The 17,226-nt window shown below is 44.0% G+C and overlaps 1 protein-coding gene across 8 annotated transcripts in view; it reads left to right on the forward strand.

The window, feature by feature from the left end:
* DNMT3A (DNA methyltransferase 3 alpha) overlaps positions 1-17,226 on the forward strand; it is a 2,120,215-nt gene that overhangs the window by 1,353,667 nt on the left and 749,322 nt on the right. For all 8 annotated transcript variants that reach the window (XM_078650037.1, XM_078650035.1, XM_078650036.1 and 5 more), the window contains one exon: positions 16,684-16,830. In XM_078650037.1, coding sequence (XP_078506163.1) covers positions 16,684-16,830 — 147 coding nt within the window. The remainder of the gene's footprint in view (positions 1-16,683; positions 16,831-17,226) is intronic.

Raw genomic sequence — 17,226 nt, forward strand, 5'->3', positions numbered from 1 at the left:
AACACATGCAGCAGTTTACAGAACAACAGACATAATGATGCACAAATTAAGACACTTTAGTCACTAACCCATGCACTCAGTGAGACACATTTAATCACTCACTCATACATTCAGTCATGCACCTACTAAATCCTTTGTCCAGACACTTATACTTCCACTCATTCTTCAATATGTAAGACACATTTTAACTTTACAGAAACATACAGTCACTGGATGTTGTCATCAGTGATGTCATCAGTGATGTCATTTGAGATGTTATCAGTGATGTCATCAGTGATGTCACTGACCATGTCATGAATGATGTAATATGTGACGTCATCAGCAGTGGATTGCGGGTGCGCGATATATAGTTAGTGCAACTAACTATATATGGAATTTCAATGGTTTTGTGTGAGTAAAATAAGGTTTTTTAAATGCTAATTCCTAACTATATATGGTCTATAACCTATGGTTTTTTCAGTGAATTTTCAAGGTTTTGTAAATGCTAATTCCTAACTATATATGGTCTATAACCTATGGTTTTTTCAGTGAATATATATATATATATATATTTCCTGCCCATGGTCCATAAACACTAAACCAAACCACCTGGGAGACTGATTGTCTCGGCAAAAGGGTCCCTATATGTACCTATGGCAAATTATGTGAACTGTTTTCTAATGCCCTTTGTTCTCAACCTAACATCATATTTAAAGGCCACAGGTGACCTTTTGAGACATTTAACTGATATACCATGGCAGGATTCCTATCATTTAGTAACGATGGATGTCGTTTCATTATATACAAACATCAGAAATGACATTGGGATTAAAGCCTGTGAATACTTCCTTCAAAAACGCAACATCAAATATACAAGACACAATGAAATGGTCCTAAAAATGGTCCGAAAAAACGTTATGCCTTACCCATAACGTTTTCCTCTTTGGTGATGAAATATATACCTAAATCAGTGGAACAGCTATGGGTTTTTCTTCAAGTCCCAGTTACGCATGCCTTGCGATGGGTTGGTGGGAGCAACACCTCGCTTGGCATGCGGACAATGACAAATACACAGACAAGAACATCGCTTGGCTACGATATATAGACGATCTGCTAATCATATGGGACGGAGAAGAACAGGATTTCAGGGACTATTTTTCCATCTTGAACACTACAGAAACTGGCCTCAAATTCACTTACACAATGAGCAATGAAAGTGTAACCTTTTTGGACACAGAAATATATATCAATGAGGGAAGAATCCAAACCACACTACATAGTAAAATAACCACAACCAACTCAGTTTTGCATGCAAATAGCTTCCATCAGAATTCCCTAGTACGCAGCATCCCGTACGGGGAATTTTTAAGAATTCGGAGAATTTGTTTGGAGGAAAAAGAGTGGCAGAAACACAGTCAGAAAACAGTGAAAAACTCTGAACGCAGAGGATACCAAAAAACAGTAATAGAAAAAGGTTTGGAAAAATCAAAAGAAAAAACAAGGGATGAAATCCTAAAAGAAAAAACACCTTCACCTGAAGAAAGGAAAATAAGATTCATTACAACATACTCACAGGAATCAGGGGAAATAACCAAAATATTGAGAAAAAATTGGAAATTTTTAAAAATGGACCCCACGGTGTCAGAAATTGTAGGAGCCCATCCCGAAATAACATACAGACGTGCAGGCAATCTAAAAGATAAACTGGTACAAAGCCATTACTGGAAAAACCAAAGTAAGAAGAAAGATTGGCTTAAACCATCTGGCTTTGTAAAATGCTCAAGCTGTAAGGCATGCCAAATCGCAAAGAACACAAAATCCTTTACAGGTTATAATCAAAGGAAATGGAACATACGACAGCTAATAAACTGCAAGACAACTCATGTGGTATATATAATTGAATGCCACTGCCCTCTCAAATATGTGGGCAGTACCATAAAAGAAACAAAACTTCGAATTCTGGAACATATAAGAGCTACTACAAACAAAGACAGGAGTAACGTGGTAGCAAAACACATGGAAGAAAAACACAACAGTGATTGGAGGGCGCTGAAATTCTACGGGATTGAAAGCATCAACAAACATGCAAGGGGTGGAAATCGTGAAACAAGACTACGACAATGTTCTAGCACTGAGAACATTTTCTCCTTATGGCTTGAATCAAGACGAGGAGATGTATGTACACTTACTATAATCAGCACATGTAAATAGCTTTGCGACCATGAATCAATTTTATTTTTATTAATCATTGGTTTTGATCTCACAAGGAAGCAAAACTCCACAATAATGAACTTCCTGTCTAACTTTTCTACTTAAATCTAAGGAAGGGATTGTTGATGAAATAAGGACAATTCGGAAAGGACTATTAATTAATCTGAGAACTATTCAAACTGGAACCATCACCTGATACTGTATAGGGTTAAGCCCACTGGAGGGCTCAACCAGACAATTTAAATTGAGAAAATTGGTTATTGCAAATGAATTATTTGGGGTTAATAGTCAAATAGCCCCATCAAAAATTTGATATAACATGTCAAATATTGTGAAACATAAATAATCTGTTTTGAATAGTAACAGCGTTAATGGTTAAAAAAACAGGCAGAAACATAAGTCCCCTGAACTATATTAACCATAATCCTACCTGTGAGGAAACAGGAAGTCATGTGATTAAACCCTTTTTTTTACTTTGTATATATGTAACATCAACACGAACAGCCTCTGACCGTGATCAAGGTGGCAGCCCCCACCGAAACGCGTTGGTATGCAATGTTTGGTCAAATAGAGCAATAAATCTGAAATTTCTGAGAAAAGTACCTGGGAGTGCCAGTCCTTTCTTCTTTTTGAAGTGGAAGAATATATATATATATATATATATATATATATATATATATATATATATATATATATATATATATATATATATATATATATATATATATTGTGTGTGTGTTTTCATATATAATTTGTATATATTTTCCGGGGTCTCCTCGCATGGGCCTGAATATTCAAGTGCTTATGACTTTGATGAGGATACCCCTGGAAGAGAACTAGGATTACAAGTAAGTAACATATCCTTGTTCCATCTGCTGACTCTCTTTAAGAGATGCTTCAACCTAAGAATGGTGCTAAAACAATCTTTATGTCTCTACCCGGTCTAATGCCGTCTAAACTTTAACTTGAAGGAAGAGTTTGCAGAACTCCAATGAGATCACGTTCTGCATTCACGGCCACTGATACTACCCACTCTTTCTACATCTCGCCGGTGTCTTTGACCACCTGCATTTCCAGTGGTTGAAATCAACACATTCCATGATGTAGCAAGAGATGAACTGAATATTTTACTGAAAACCTCCAAACTGGCAGTGCCAGTTATCTTATAGACTCTACAATCTCACACCCCATGGTTCCTGGTGTTTTAGACATTGCACAAGAAATATTTCTTACACTACCAACAACAAAATCTGCTACCCCAAGGCTTTTAAAGAAATAGAAAGTCCCCTTGACAGGATCCAGATTTCTTAAAAGGTGACTCAAAATCAGATTCTGTAATAATCACACGCACACATATGCATCACTCACTGAATCCTCTACCCCTGTAGAGGAGGAGAGCAAGAAATGTGATTTGACAGGCCGAAAAGTTTGTGGAAGAGCAACAGTCCATATTAAAAAAAAAAACGATAGTGCTACTTCTTTATTGACTTATTTCCACAGAGAAATAATGGACTGCCTTGAAGACATTCATTGAGGATCAACCTAGGGATCGCCAGCAACGCGAAGTAGAACAATTGGAGAAAATTTTAATTGTTTCATATAAATGCAGTCGTAGACTCTGTTGTTGTGACATCTACCTCCTACAGTCATGATGTAACCATTAGTAGATCCTCGTGGCTTCAATTAACCTCAATAAAGCCAGACGATCAACTAAAGAAAGGTTGGCAATCTCCCATTTGCCAGTACTTCATTGTTGATCAACATGCAGATGAAATGCACAAAATGAAAAATGAAGCTGATACATTGTGTGCAGTTGGCCTAGAAGAGAAGAAAAAATTCTTCAAAAATTCAAGCCCAGGACAAAAAAGTGTGGTTTTTCGACACCCCCGAGGCCGCCCGGGACTGGTTGGAGGGATGGCATACTGTGGGCAAACAGAGGAAACCGCCAAGGCAACAGCACGAACGTGGAGGTACCGCCGGATCGGGCTCGCAGTCTTCCAGTCGAGGCGGAGCAGAAGGATCACCCTCACATGGTTTTGCAGGGACTGGCGGTGAGGAATGACCCCGGCCCCGGACAATAGGCACGGGTGAAAATTGCTGATCATCATCGAAGCATCGCTCGGCGGCTGCAATTGGACTCTGGTGACACTATCCCGGAAGCAAGCGGGGATGCCGCCTGCTCGGGGAGACACTCTCCCCCTTACACGCAAGTACTCTGGTTGCGGGATGGGTAAAGCGCTCTGCTCAGTTGGGGAGGCGGGCAGTTGAAGGTCCGTTAGGCAGGGATGCAGGGAGGGGGATTTGGGGAGGGATGGGTTTTGTTACAGTTAGGAACACACTTTCACGGTCACAAGAGGTACCTAGACTCCCAGGTGAATCTGGACTAAGTAAAAGCTACGGGCAGGAGGGTACGACTCCTAGCGGGATGTTAGACAATGGATCTGCCCAGGGTGAAAAGGAGAATCGGGTGGATGACTTTCTCATATGGCCTTCGGAAACATTTGGGGACGGTTTGATACCCGGCGCCCGCACCACACGTCCCCGTCACTACATTGTTTGCACAGGGATTTCCAATGGCGAATGCTTTACTGCCGGAAAGGGGTGAAGGGGATGTAGAGACACGCTGCCCTGCGCTGAGCATTATGTCCTGGAACGTGAGAGGGCTAGGGGACAAGGTTAAGCGGGGGTTGGTCCTTACCGCCATTAGGAGACAGAAACCCGCGATAGCGTTATTACAAGAAACGCATTTAACAGGGGGTACGGTTAAAGCCTTAGACAGGCGAGGTTACAAGATGATAGTCCACTCAGACTTCACGTCGGGATCCAGAGGGACCGGTATCCTAATGCAGAAAAACACAAGCTTTATCCCCCTGCTTATGAAAACTGATGACCAAGGCTGTTTTGCAGCCCTTCAGGGGCAGTGGGAGGGGAAACTACTTAACCTGGTTTCAGTATACATCCCACCAGCACTACACTCAGTACAACTCCCTAAATTAGGAGATTTTATTCTGGCCCTCCCTGAAGGGGAAGTTATCTTGGGAGGGGATTTCAACGCGATTCTGGACACCCAACTCGACAGGTTCCCCGTACCGACCTCCACGGGCGGAATCCCCCGCCTCCAACAATTCTTGACAGCCCTAGGCATGACGGATGTCTGGAGGCACCTCCACCCCAGCACCAAACAATACACCTTTCACTCTACGGCACACGGGAGTCTGTCGAGAATTTACAATTTTTTGACTCTGGGGGACGGTCTCCAACAGATTGATACAATGGTGATTCACCCAAGAGGGATCTCAGATCACTCCCCGCTTACACTTACACTCTCCTCACAGACTCGGACACACAGGCGCATGTACCCCATACAGGCCTCCTACCTCAGGGTTCCCCGGGTCCGTAAGGCTCTGAAGAAGGCGACGACGCGGTACTTCGCTGAAAATGTAAACTCAGTAAGCTCAGCCGAGGTACTGTGGGAGGCATACAAGACAGTCCTGCGGGGGGAAGCCATACACACGATCACAGGCCACCGGCGCGAACGTTCTCAAGAACTAGATGGGATAGACCTGACATTGCAGGAGTTAACAAAGGTACACGAACAGGGCCCCACTCCTTCCACTTTGCATGCACTGACTCTGCAACAACAGCTTTATAATGACCACCTACGAATGCATGTTAAGGGGAGTCTGGCTGACACACAAAACAAGATCTATGAGGTGGGTGAAAAGGCCGGGAAACTATTGGCGTGGCTTGACAAACGGGAAGCAAACTCTAGGGGAATCCTGCATCTCAGGGACCAATATGGTACGCTGTATACTGACCCGGACCAAATTGTGGGGCTGCTAGCAGACCACTTCGAACAGGTATATACCCCTGACCGGGTAATCACCCCGGAAATGGCCAGAGAGGTGCTAGCACCGATCGAGGTCCAAACATTGTCCTCGGAGGTGTCCAGTGAACTGGAGGCCGATATCACCGCGGAAGAAATCCAGTTGGCTATTCATGCCTTGAACCCGGGTAAGGCTATGGGGCCTAACGGAATACCGATAGAATGGTATCAAGCACTACCTGAGACCCTCAGTCCATTTCTGCTGGAAATGTTTCAGGAATGTCAGGCGAATGGCACGCTCCCGCCAGACCAGAGAATAGCGACCATAGTGACTATCCCCAAACCAGGCAAACTGCCGGATGACTGTTCATCGTACCGCCCCATTTCGCTGCTCAACGCAGAAGCGAAAATACTCGCTAAACTCCTGGCGATGAGACTCCTGCCTCATTTGGCCTCTCTGATACACCCGGACCAATCAGGGTTCATGCCACACAGAAACACCGCGCTGAATTTACGACGCCTACACGGGGTCCTAGCCAGAGCGGATTCGGTCCCGTCCCAGGCCGTGATATTAGCCCTTGATGCCAAAATGGCATTTGACCTGGTGGAATGGCCGTACCTGTTTGAGGCATTGTCCCGCCTGGGGTTTGGTCCCCGGTTTATTGCTTGGGTCAGGCTGTTGTATGCGGACCCGGTGGCTAGAGTGGTGGCCAATGGCCATACCTCGCGAATATTTCCGCTGGGAAGAGGCACGAGACAGGGATGTCCCCTCTCCCCCTTGCTATTTGCGATCTCACTGGAACCACTCGCCACGCTCATTAGGACCTCCCCTTTGCTGAAGGGCATCTGCTGGAAGGAGGGCTGGGAGGATCGGCTGTCGCTGTACGCAGACGACATGCTGATCTACCTAACTAACCCCGAAGAAGGAGTGCCAGCCCTATTACAGCTCTGCGACGCTCATGGCAGGATCTCGGGATACACCCTGAATTGGACTAAATCAGAACTCTATGTTCTGAAGGGGCAGCCACCGGCCCTCGACCTGACTTGTCCTCTACGGATGGCAGGCTCATCACTTAAATATTTAGGCATCCACATCACTAGAGACCCCGCAGAATTCGTTGACAAAAATTTGAAACCCCACTTGGATAGGCTCAAGCGTGATGTCAAATTCTGGGCGGAACTTCCACTGACGCTCCTGGGACGAGCTGCACTCTACAAGATGATGGCTCTGCCCAGATTTTTATATGTCCTAGAAAACACGCCTTACCCGGTGGCCCCCAAATTCTTTCAGACGGTCGCGGCATTAGTCTCCAACTTTCTATGGGGGACTCACCCTGCTCGCATCGCCCAATCGAAACTACATAGAGGATGGTTTGAGGGTGGCATTGCTCTGCCCTGCCTAAAGCTATACTACTGGGCAGCGCACCTTAAGCCCATCAACCACTGGCTTCACGCCTCACAAGGCGAGCCAGCCTTTCAGGCCGACAGGGGACAACTGGGCATGGTCAACATGTTGACTCCGCTCTATGACCGCCGTAAAATTCGAGCTTTGGTGGGACCCACCAGGTTAACGGTCACAATCTGGCACACAGCGACCGCTGCACTGGGTTGGAAAGGGACAATCACCAGGTTAACTCCACTGTGGGACTCTCGAGTCCTCGGGCACCTACGAAACAGCAAAGGATTTTCCCACTGGGACACTATAGGGATCTCCACAGTGGGAGATCTTTGGGAAAAGGGAGGGATACTACCCTTCAACAGGCTGAAAGAACTGTATGATCTCAATGAGAGGGTATTGTATAGATACATCCAGGTCAGGCATGCCCTACTAGCAGTTTTACCCGCAGACACCGACCTGCCCGAAGCGTCCCCGCTGGAGGATCGCCTTCTTACAGAATTCATGGTCGAGCGCGCAACATCCCTCACGTATCGCAAACTAATAAACAATTTCCCAGACCCTACATTGCCGTTAAAGTTGAAGTGGGAGGACAACACTAGTGAGATGGATGAAAATGAATGGAATGAGGCACTGGCATCGCCTAGAGAGGTAGGCATCTCTGCGAGATTACGCTTAGTGCAATTGAAAATACTGCATAGAGTATACTACACTAGAACACTGCTACACCGCATCCACAGGATAGAGCACCCTTACTGCCTGCGCGGGTGTGGGGAAGAAGGCACATTCTTCCATACTATATGGGACTGCCCCAGGATCCAAGAATACTGGAAACAGATACTTCGCACGATCTCACAAACACTAGAAACTACACTAGTGCCAGACCCGAAGAGGTGCCTTATTAATGTGTGGGAACCTACAGATGTCTCCAGACCCGGACGGATTTGGGCTACGGTGGGGTTGATGGTGGCAAAGAGAGATATTGCGCAGCGCTGGGGGGTGCCGGAGGTACCAACCAGGTCACAATGGTGTGCAAATATGGATAAGGTGATGGTGACGGAAAGGGCGGTATATTCCAACCGTGCATGCCCGAGGAAGTGGAATAAGATCTGGTCTAAATGGAATATGTATAGAGGTGAGATATGTGACCCGTTGCCAGAAACTGATATGGATGACTCCGACGAAGACGGGGAGGAGTGATGTATGGTGACTAATTCCGGGAGGGCTAGAGGGATGGGATTTGGAGGAAGACGCCCTTCCTGGGTGGCCTTGCCAGGTTTTGAGGCCGGAATCAGACAAGATGTTGATCTCAAAGCACACAGGGCTAGTTATGGACTATACCCGTACAGGGCATAAGGTACAGCTACCGGGTTATAGCATGGGAAACCTAGGAAAGTTAAATTATAGCTGATCACTATTTAAATGGAAATGACCACACTTGTGTTCCACACAGTTACTTTGTTTATTTTCTTGGTTACGAAAATGGGAAACCAAAGACCACTTATCTCTTGTGAATTGCGATTATTTGCCGCGCCCTACCGTTGAGACACGTATACTGTATTCTGCATTGAGGGATAACCCTTTGATTTCACTGTAATGTTATATCGACGACTTGAATGCACTATAGCGGCCGGCCCATCGGGTTGTTGGCATTCCGCAGTGTACTGTAAATGATGCAATAAAAGTTTTTGCTTCCCAAAAAAAAAAAAAAAAAAATTCAAGCCCAGGGACAAGATACACAACAAGAGAATGGTTCAATCCCCTTCATAGCCTTATCAACTCTATAATCAATGCCAAGAAGGGCAAAAAAAACATTATCAGAAAAGTTAAATACTCTTCAGGGAGACAGTGAAAGCATTCCCCACTAAACCCCCCTTCCGCCCCCTCCCTCAACTCCTGCTCTGGTATGGGGAGCTGACTCTTCCTCTGAAACAGTAGTATTCAATTACAAAGACATTGTATCTCAAGAATACTACTTTCACTTCAGAAAGACACCTCGTTTGCAACCCCCCACAAGTACCAACCAACATTAGCTAAAGATGTTAAGGGATAAAACTTCCTAACTTCCATCGAAAAAAAGCCATAGAAAAGGTATCGTGCAAACAAAGGGATCAAGGCCAACCACCAAATTTCAGACCAGTCTTGGATTTACTTCTAGTAAACAACATACATCCCACCCAAAAAAATCTCATACTGGCGTTCTATCTGATTGTCCTTCATCTGCAACAAAATGACTGGATGTGTCTAATGGATCCACAAGATGCATGTTTTCATATCCCCCAAAAAAATCCACATTCCAGAAAATCCTTGAGATTTGTAGTGGGCCAACAGCATTACCAGTACGTAGTCTCCCTTTCAGCCTGAAATCAGCACAGTGTATGTTCTTGAAGTGCAAGGCAGGAGGTTGCTGCTCACTTGTGAAAGCAAGGGATATATATCTATCCTTATCCAAATGATTGACTTATAAAAGCACAAACTTAATGGAAAGTAAACCAGGATTTTGAATGTACTTGCAAACTAGTGAAACATCTAGGACTTCATATGAATTATCAGAAGTTTTAATTACTTCCAAGTTAAAGACTGACCTGTTTACAGGCAAATGTAGACCCAATAAGGCAGAGAGTGCATCTTTCTTCAGCATGGAATGTTACCAATATGGAAGAGGTGCAACACACTATTAAACAGCCGGAAAAACAACAAGAGGGATAACATTGCTTTTGAGGTCTCTTGCATTTACGTTATCCCAAATGCAAGACTACATATGAGACCTCTACAAAAAAGCCTGGAAGTCCACTGGAGTCAGAATTATAACAAGTGGGAGGATCATCTGTTTCTTTCACCAGCAATTTCTGAGTTGGTGGCATATCAGGAACAATCTACTACAAGGTGTTTGGGTTCAGAAAGAGAAGACAGTCCAAAGTATTGTAAAAGATGCCTTCATCTTAGGTTGGGAAGTGCATCTTGATCATCTAACTGTTCTGGGTCGATAATCCCAAAAGCAACAGACGTATCCTAAATCTGTTGGAATTGAGAGCAATTCATTTAGCTCTGTAAGTATTCTTTCTGTCCATACTGCTCAACAATCACGATTCAAATGGACAAAGAACCAGTATGTTTTACATTAACAAACAGGAAGGCACCAAATCGAGGACACTATCTCTGGAAGCTCAAAGAATTTGGCATTGGGTGTTAGCTAAGAAGATAAACATTACAGTGGTTCATATTCCAGGTGTAATAAACTGTTGTACAGATGCTTTAAGCAGGTACTATGAAGAAAGTGATGAGTTTAATGTTGGATGAATACGCTTTTTGCAGAACATTCAAAAAGGCATCTATAGATCTCTTTGCTATGACAGAAAACAAAACAAGCATTTACAATGCAATAGGTCTCGCAATGACATTATTTTGAACTATTGACATTGTAAATGGCAATGCCTTTAAAAAAAATAAAAGGCATTGTTATTTACTATACCAAAAGCAACACGTATTGCATTGCATAGCGCGGTGTCCGTGAAGGCAGCGCCACGCTTATTAGAGGTTCAAGATTTAGCTTCTGGGTCCATAAGAGAAACCCTGAGGGGATGCTAGAATAACCACCCGGGAATGTTGCTTTTATTTACAAATACAGCTACATTCCTTACTTGCAGTAGGCAGTGTGCACACAGGCTCATCACTTCCAAGGAGACACGCGTGTATATGTGGGGTGCGGAAGCGCAGAGACAGGCAGGTGTCTTTAAATATGGGACCTTCAAAACAAAAAGAAAGAACAGTCTAAATGGCAGGATGAACCTGTGGAGAAGAATGTCGGCTTTTGCTGGGACTAGCGCTTGTGCGCCTAATGTTTATAACATGAAAGCATAACAGATGTGCACAAAGGGTCGTGAAATAAGAGGGGGCAGCGTTAACAAGGGATTATGACCAGAGGAGACACGTGTATACGTGGAGTGCAGAGGCACAGACAGGATGGCTGCCGTGAAAAATGGGACCATGAAAACAAAAAGAAAGAACAGTCTCAATGGCAGGATGAACCTCTGAAGAAGAGTGGTGGTTTGCGCTGGGACTGAAACTAGTTCGCCTAATGTTTTTCTTTATTCCTCTGTTATCATAGTAATGTTATTTAATATTTGCTGGCGGAGGAAATGTGCTCCTGGAAGCGTTTTGCCTCTTGAGGTTGAGTGTTTGCCTGGACCTGCTGGGATATACTCTTGTTCGGCCCTAGATTAGTATCAATTGAATTTGCACATTACTTGGAACATTCTAGAACTAGAGTGGGAACAAACATATAGAGCAAGGTGAAGAAACGCTTTTTCAAGCGCACATGCTGCATTTAAAGGGCATTTAGATGATCCTGTACCAGTTACCTTGCCATTGCCGACCGCTGTTCTTCCTGCCAGGTGGTGTTTGTGACTCAGCGGCACCGCTGCTCCTTCTGAGTAGTGGGGGCGGGGAGAGGAGGTGTCAGGCAGTATGGCGACAGCACGCCTGCTACTATGAAAGTGAGAGCGGAGCTTGAGTTTACGCTATATAAAACTGCAACAAAACAAAACACGGAACCAATATGCATTAGGCGCACTTCACGCATAAGTTCACCCCCGTTTGTTACTTACTTGGGTCACGGCCCGGCCGCAAATGAGAGTATGTCTGGAGGACTGTCTGTGGCGGGTTGTGCTTCATTGCAGGCTGTCTGAGTTCATGCGAGGCCTAGTCGAGCCTTCACAGGCCGCGGAAATTCGAGTTTGCCGTCTAGCCCGCGGCCGAGTCCGCATTGATAGTGAGGCTGTCCTGACTCCTGTGAGTCGCAGTCGGGGCTACCCAGTCATAGACCCAGTGGCTCACCGACTTTTCGACTCTGTCTCCCTCGAGTCGGCTGCAGCAATAATTTGGCAGCTGCAGCGGGGTAAAATAGCAGAGATATAGCACGGTGGGGCCCACGCTGTGTGAGCAGCACTGCTGCGAGGGGCCCAATCATTAAATATGCAGAGCCGCCTTTCTCAAACTCCCCGCTCCAGCAGCAGAAATCGGATGTGACGTCCCCCGTGGCACTAGGTGCCCGACGGCATGTAGTAGTATGTCATTGGACAATACTTCTATGACGACAGTCTGTTCGTCAGAGCAGCACCGCGTGGAATTATTACAATTATGTAATGCTATGTTATAGCGGGTGTGAGCCTGTCAACACTGCCTTAGCTCACTGTCACTGCGAGCCCCAAGTCGGGGGCAGAGTGCTTACGTTGGTGGCGCGCTGTGACACTTTTAAACAGCTCTCAGTAGACAAGCTGTTGCCATTACGCACACAGCAGCGTGTTTATTTTTGCATTGCGCTTTTACTTTAAGTGAAAGTGTGATGCAAAAATGAACACGCTGCTGCCTCGGCAGAAATTAACCCAGAGTGTGCCGGGATCCCCTTGTTCTCCCCGTGACCCCCTGCACCTCTGAGCTGCCCGGAGTAAACATGATTCCAAAGATGAGAAATATCGTTACGACTGCCGGCAAGCAAACAATCCAGTCCAGATGGGCCGGATGAAAAGGAGACAGGGCGGTAACAAATAAGCCTAATTTCCAATCGGAGGCCAGCCAATGGGATAGATGGGCGGGGCTTCAAGTCCCCCTCTGAAATCTCCTTGATCACAAGAGGTCTCACAGAGTGAGCAGGGCGCATGCGCTGCAACGCTAGGTGAGACATAAACAGTGACTTGGTGACCAGACCACCGGTCGAAAGGCAAAGCCCTTTTGATGACTTGGTCTCAAGATTTCTGTACGCTTTAACTCACCTTCCCCAGACACCTATAGTAATTCAGAAATTGTCCATGTCACCAGGAAAGATGATCTAGATAGCACCAGGGTGGCTAAGACAATAGTGGTTTGCTAATCTGCGCTCACCGTTGTTTGCTCTATGCAAGAGACTGCCACTCAAACTCATTCTGTTATGGAGACTTCAGGACCAAATTTTACATCCAAACCTGACCTAGTTGAATTTGGCTGCATGACTCCTCAAGTAAGACAGTGCAGCCATCTAGGACTGCCTCCGACATGAATGCATATCTTAAAAGAAGGCAAGCATCATGCTACCAGACAGTGCTATGCGTTGAAATGGAAAAAGATTGTGCATATGGTGCCAAAACAATGGTCATAATCCCAGTATGTGCCAATAAGAAGTAATGCTTCTGTATTTACTACATTTGGCTCAATTAAAACTAAAATTATTCTCGATAAAAGTTGATGTAGCTTCCATCACAGTGTATAGGATAACGCCCTTACAAACTTCTTTGTTCAAACTACTTGTAGTTGAGGATTTTCTGGAAGGACTGAAAAAATATATTCCCTTCTGTCAAGGGAATTTAATTTGGTCTAAACCAAATTAACGGACCCACCTTTTGAACTCATCTGTACAGCGACATTACAACACCTTTCTTAGAAAGCAACCTTTTTCATTATTACTTCTGCCAAAGATGTTAACACGATACAAGTGTACTCTGCAGTAGAACCTTACACTATATTCTACTGTAGTTGAGTAGTATTGAGAACAAATCCAGCATTCTTAACTAAGGTTTTCATATGAAGCAGTCTATCAATTACCAACCTTTTCCCCCAACCATTCCACTTCGACTGAAAAATACAGCCACTCCTTGGACATCAAAAGGGTTCTAAAAGTGTGTATCCTTAAAACAAAATGTAAATCTAATCACCGGTTTGTTATCTATGATAACTTTAGAAAATGAAAATAAACCTCTAAACAATCCATTACTGAATGGGTTGTACTATGCATCTAGCTACCAACAAGCACCAAATCTCTTCCTAGTAGACCTAAAACTTATTCTACTAGAGCCAAGGCAGCTTCTGACGCATTGCTACGAAATGTTCCTATTGCAGACATTTGTGGCTTAGCAATTGGAAATCAATGCACACCTTTACTAGACATTATTGCCTTGATATATATATATGCTCAAACAGATTCTAGAGTATGGCATGAAACACTAAAGAATCTCTTCAAGTAGAAATTCGATTGTAAAAATAAACTGTTCACTTTATGTACATCTTTAAATTATGCATTTAACATGATATCTATACTACTATTATAAAGAGAGAACAGAAACCTTTTGGCAAGGTAAACTCGGGAACCACAGCGCCAATCCACACACCCAATACATTGTTGGAATCCTCAGGGTGTGTAGATGGACATAGGCGACATAAAATAAAAATAAAACGTAAATTAAAAAATTTAAATTTATAAACAAAGTAGTCCCCTACAACTAGCGCCGGCCGCGACGTAGTGCTGACCACGACCTCGACGTGCGTGATGACGACAGGGGAGGAGCGGTGACGAGCGGCGAGGAGTGGCGGTGAAGTCCGGAGCTCGGGGAGGAGCGGCGCATCAGGTAAGGCAAGGCGGGAGGGGGTCTGGGCAATGTCGGGGCGGGGGCCCGGGAGTGGCGGTGAAGTCCGGAGCGCGGCTCAGGTAAGGCAGAGGCGGGAGGCAGGCGGGCGGGAGGCAGGCGGGCGGGAGGGAGGCGGTCTACGCAATGTCGGGGCGGCCGGGGGCCCGGCCGGGACTGCACAAAATCCGAAAATGCTGCCCCTAGCCCCCTTCTGCCCCGGGCAACGCCGGGGCGGGCTGCTAGTATATATATATATATATCTGTTTACATATTTATTTATTATAAGATAAACCTATTTAAATATATATAAAAGCAGAGAAATATTTATTACATTATTTAATTATTTCCTTCTGCCCAACAGCCGCTACTGAATTATTAAAGATTACTACTTGATTCAGATGTTTATCACCATCAATGAAGATCTCACGATGTTGAAGAAAAAGTTAATTGTAGTCCTAATTCTGAATTGTAGGACTCTTCATTGAAATCAAACAACCCATCCACCTCTCTGGATTTCTTGAGTTGGACATTGGAAAATCTGATCCTGAATTTTTCGCAGAAAAGCACTGAGTCTGTGAGGCAAATTGCCAGTACAAGGCATCACAAGGTAGAAGTACCTTCTGGAGTTCTTGAAGCCACAGGTCTCTGTTCACTCTGTTTTACATTAGAAGTCTATCAAGTTAATGTTTTTCTACAACTTTTTCACATCCGTTCTATGAACAAATGGATTCCTCACACCCTGTCATGTTGGTTGAACTTCATATCTATGGTACAGTAGTCTGGGTCCAGGCAGACCAGACCGCTGGAGAGAATTCAAAATGCTTTTGACTTCAATAGAGATTCCTATGATGCAGAACTAGGATTACAAGTTAGTACTCTTTTCTTATAGCACATATACACAAGTAATATAAATGGCATGAAAAAATATTTCACTCAAAAATATTGTTCTAGAACTTTTAATGGCAAAGTACAGATTTGCATATTTGAAGGTGCCATGAGCACATTTTCATGGATCATTACCTGGAAAAAAAGCATATCTGTTAATAGTGCTGATTCATGGATGGTAGTTTGAAATCCCTGCAAGGGAGTTACCAAAATCCATAATGTAAAAGGGCCTGAATGACATGTTTGGATTCAGTCCCTAGGATGATTTTTGTAATGCCTCAAGCAATATTAGGTGAAAATTGCGCTTCCTTTGTGGATTATTGATGAGCACTTGAAGGCTAAAGTGCATTTCCTGAATGAAATCCAAATATTACACAGTGACAGCTGTCTCAAAGTGATGGCAATTGAGACTATGAGGGGTTATAGACGTGGGACTTGTCATGATCACTGTGTATTTTTTTTCCTGATTATAGATACATGTACGTTTTAAAACGGTTGAACTAGGTGTGTGAATCTCTGGAAGATGCATAGCTATGGACTAAAGTGATGGGTCTATGACAATATTCCCCCCATGTTGCCGTCCAGTTTCAAATCATGCACTACTGTCTCCATCTACTGCTTTTCATGAGCACTGTGAAATAAGTCTTTTTTTTGGCTCCAAAAGAAATCTAAGATTGTGGGGCACTTGCATTGTTTAAGTCTTCACAACATAAACATGTTAAAATGATGATCCATAATGAGGCAGAGGCTCCTGAAGCGAGAGTAGTTGAGTCTTTATCTGATACTGGGGGACGAACTAACGAATGGTTGTTCTACAGTAAAATAAGTATATCCATTGCAGATAATGGTCAAGCTTTTTTCCTCTTCATGTACTTAGGAATTGCTTGTAAATGCCTGGACCAATTAATACATAGCAGCATAAAATATTTGATCTATAACAAGTATATGCTGCACAGGCAAAATCTGAGATGTGCATTCTATGCGCTCACTGTTCTCGATATTGGTTTCAGAGGAGCGTGATCCCTACAAAGAAGTTTACACAGAGATCTGGGTAGAATCAGATGCTGCCGCTTATGCCCCTCCTCCACCAGCCAAAAAACCCCGGAAAAGCACAGAAAAACCGAAAATCAAGGAGATCATAGATGAGCGCACTAGAGGTAAGCAGCAGTAAGAAAACAATAAGTAGTCATGCACTAGGGAGACAGACCTTTCATTCCATTTTATCTGAGAAATTGTTTTTCCATTGTATACTGATAAAGGTATATGTCAGTTAGCTATATGTGACTGTTGCTTCCATAAGAAAGGATGTCAACGAACATGCTCACCTGCTTTATCAGCTAGGATCATATTTTGATGTATTATTCTAATAATCTTTCACATGGAAATGTATGTCTCCGGCATGTAGATGGTAACCACATTCCATAAAATACCAAAGTATTGACACGTTAAACTTACTGGTAAATTTTGTATGATCAACTTGAATATCTCCTTGTAAATATGTTTCCCCCAAAAGTGATAGATGGTTATATTTGATATTGAAAAAAGAACAATTG

The sequence above is a fragment of the Lissotriton helveticus genome, chromosome 6, assembly GCF_964261635.1.
Source record: "Lissotriton helveticus chromosome 6, aLisHel1.1, whole genome shotgun sequence".
Classification (NCBI taxonomy): domain Eukaryota; kingdom Metazoa; phylum Chordata; class Amphibia; order Caudata; family Salamandridae; genus Lissotriton; species Lissotriton helveticus.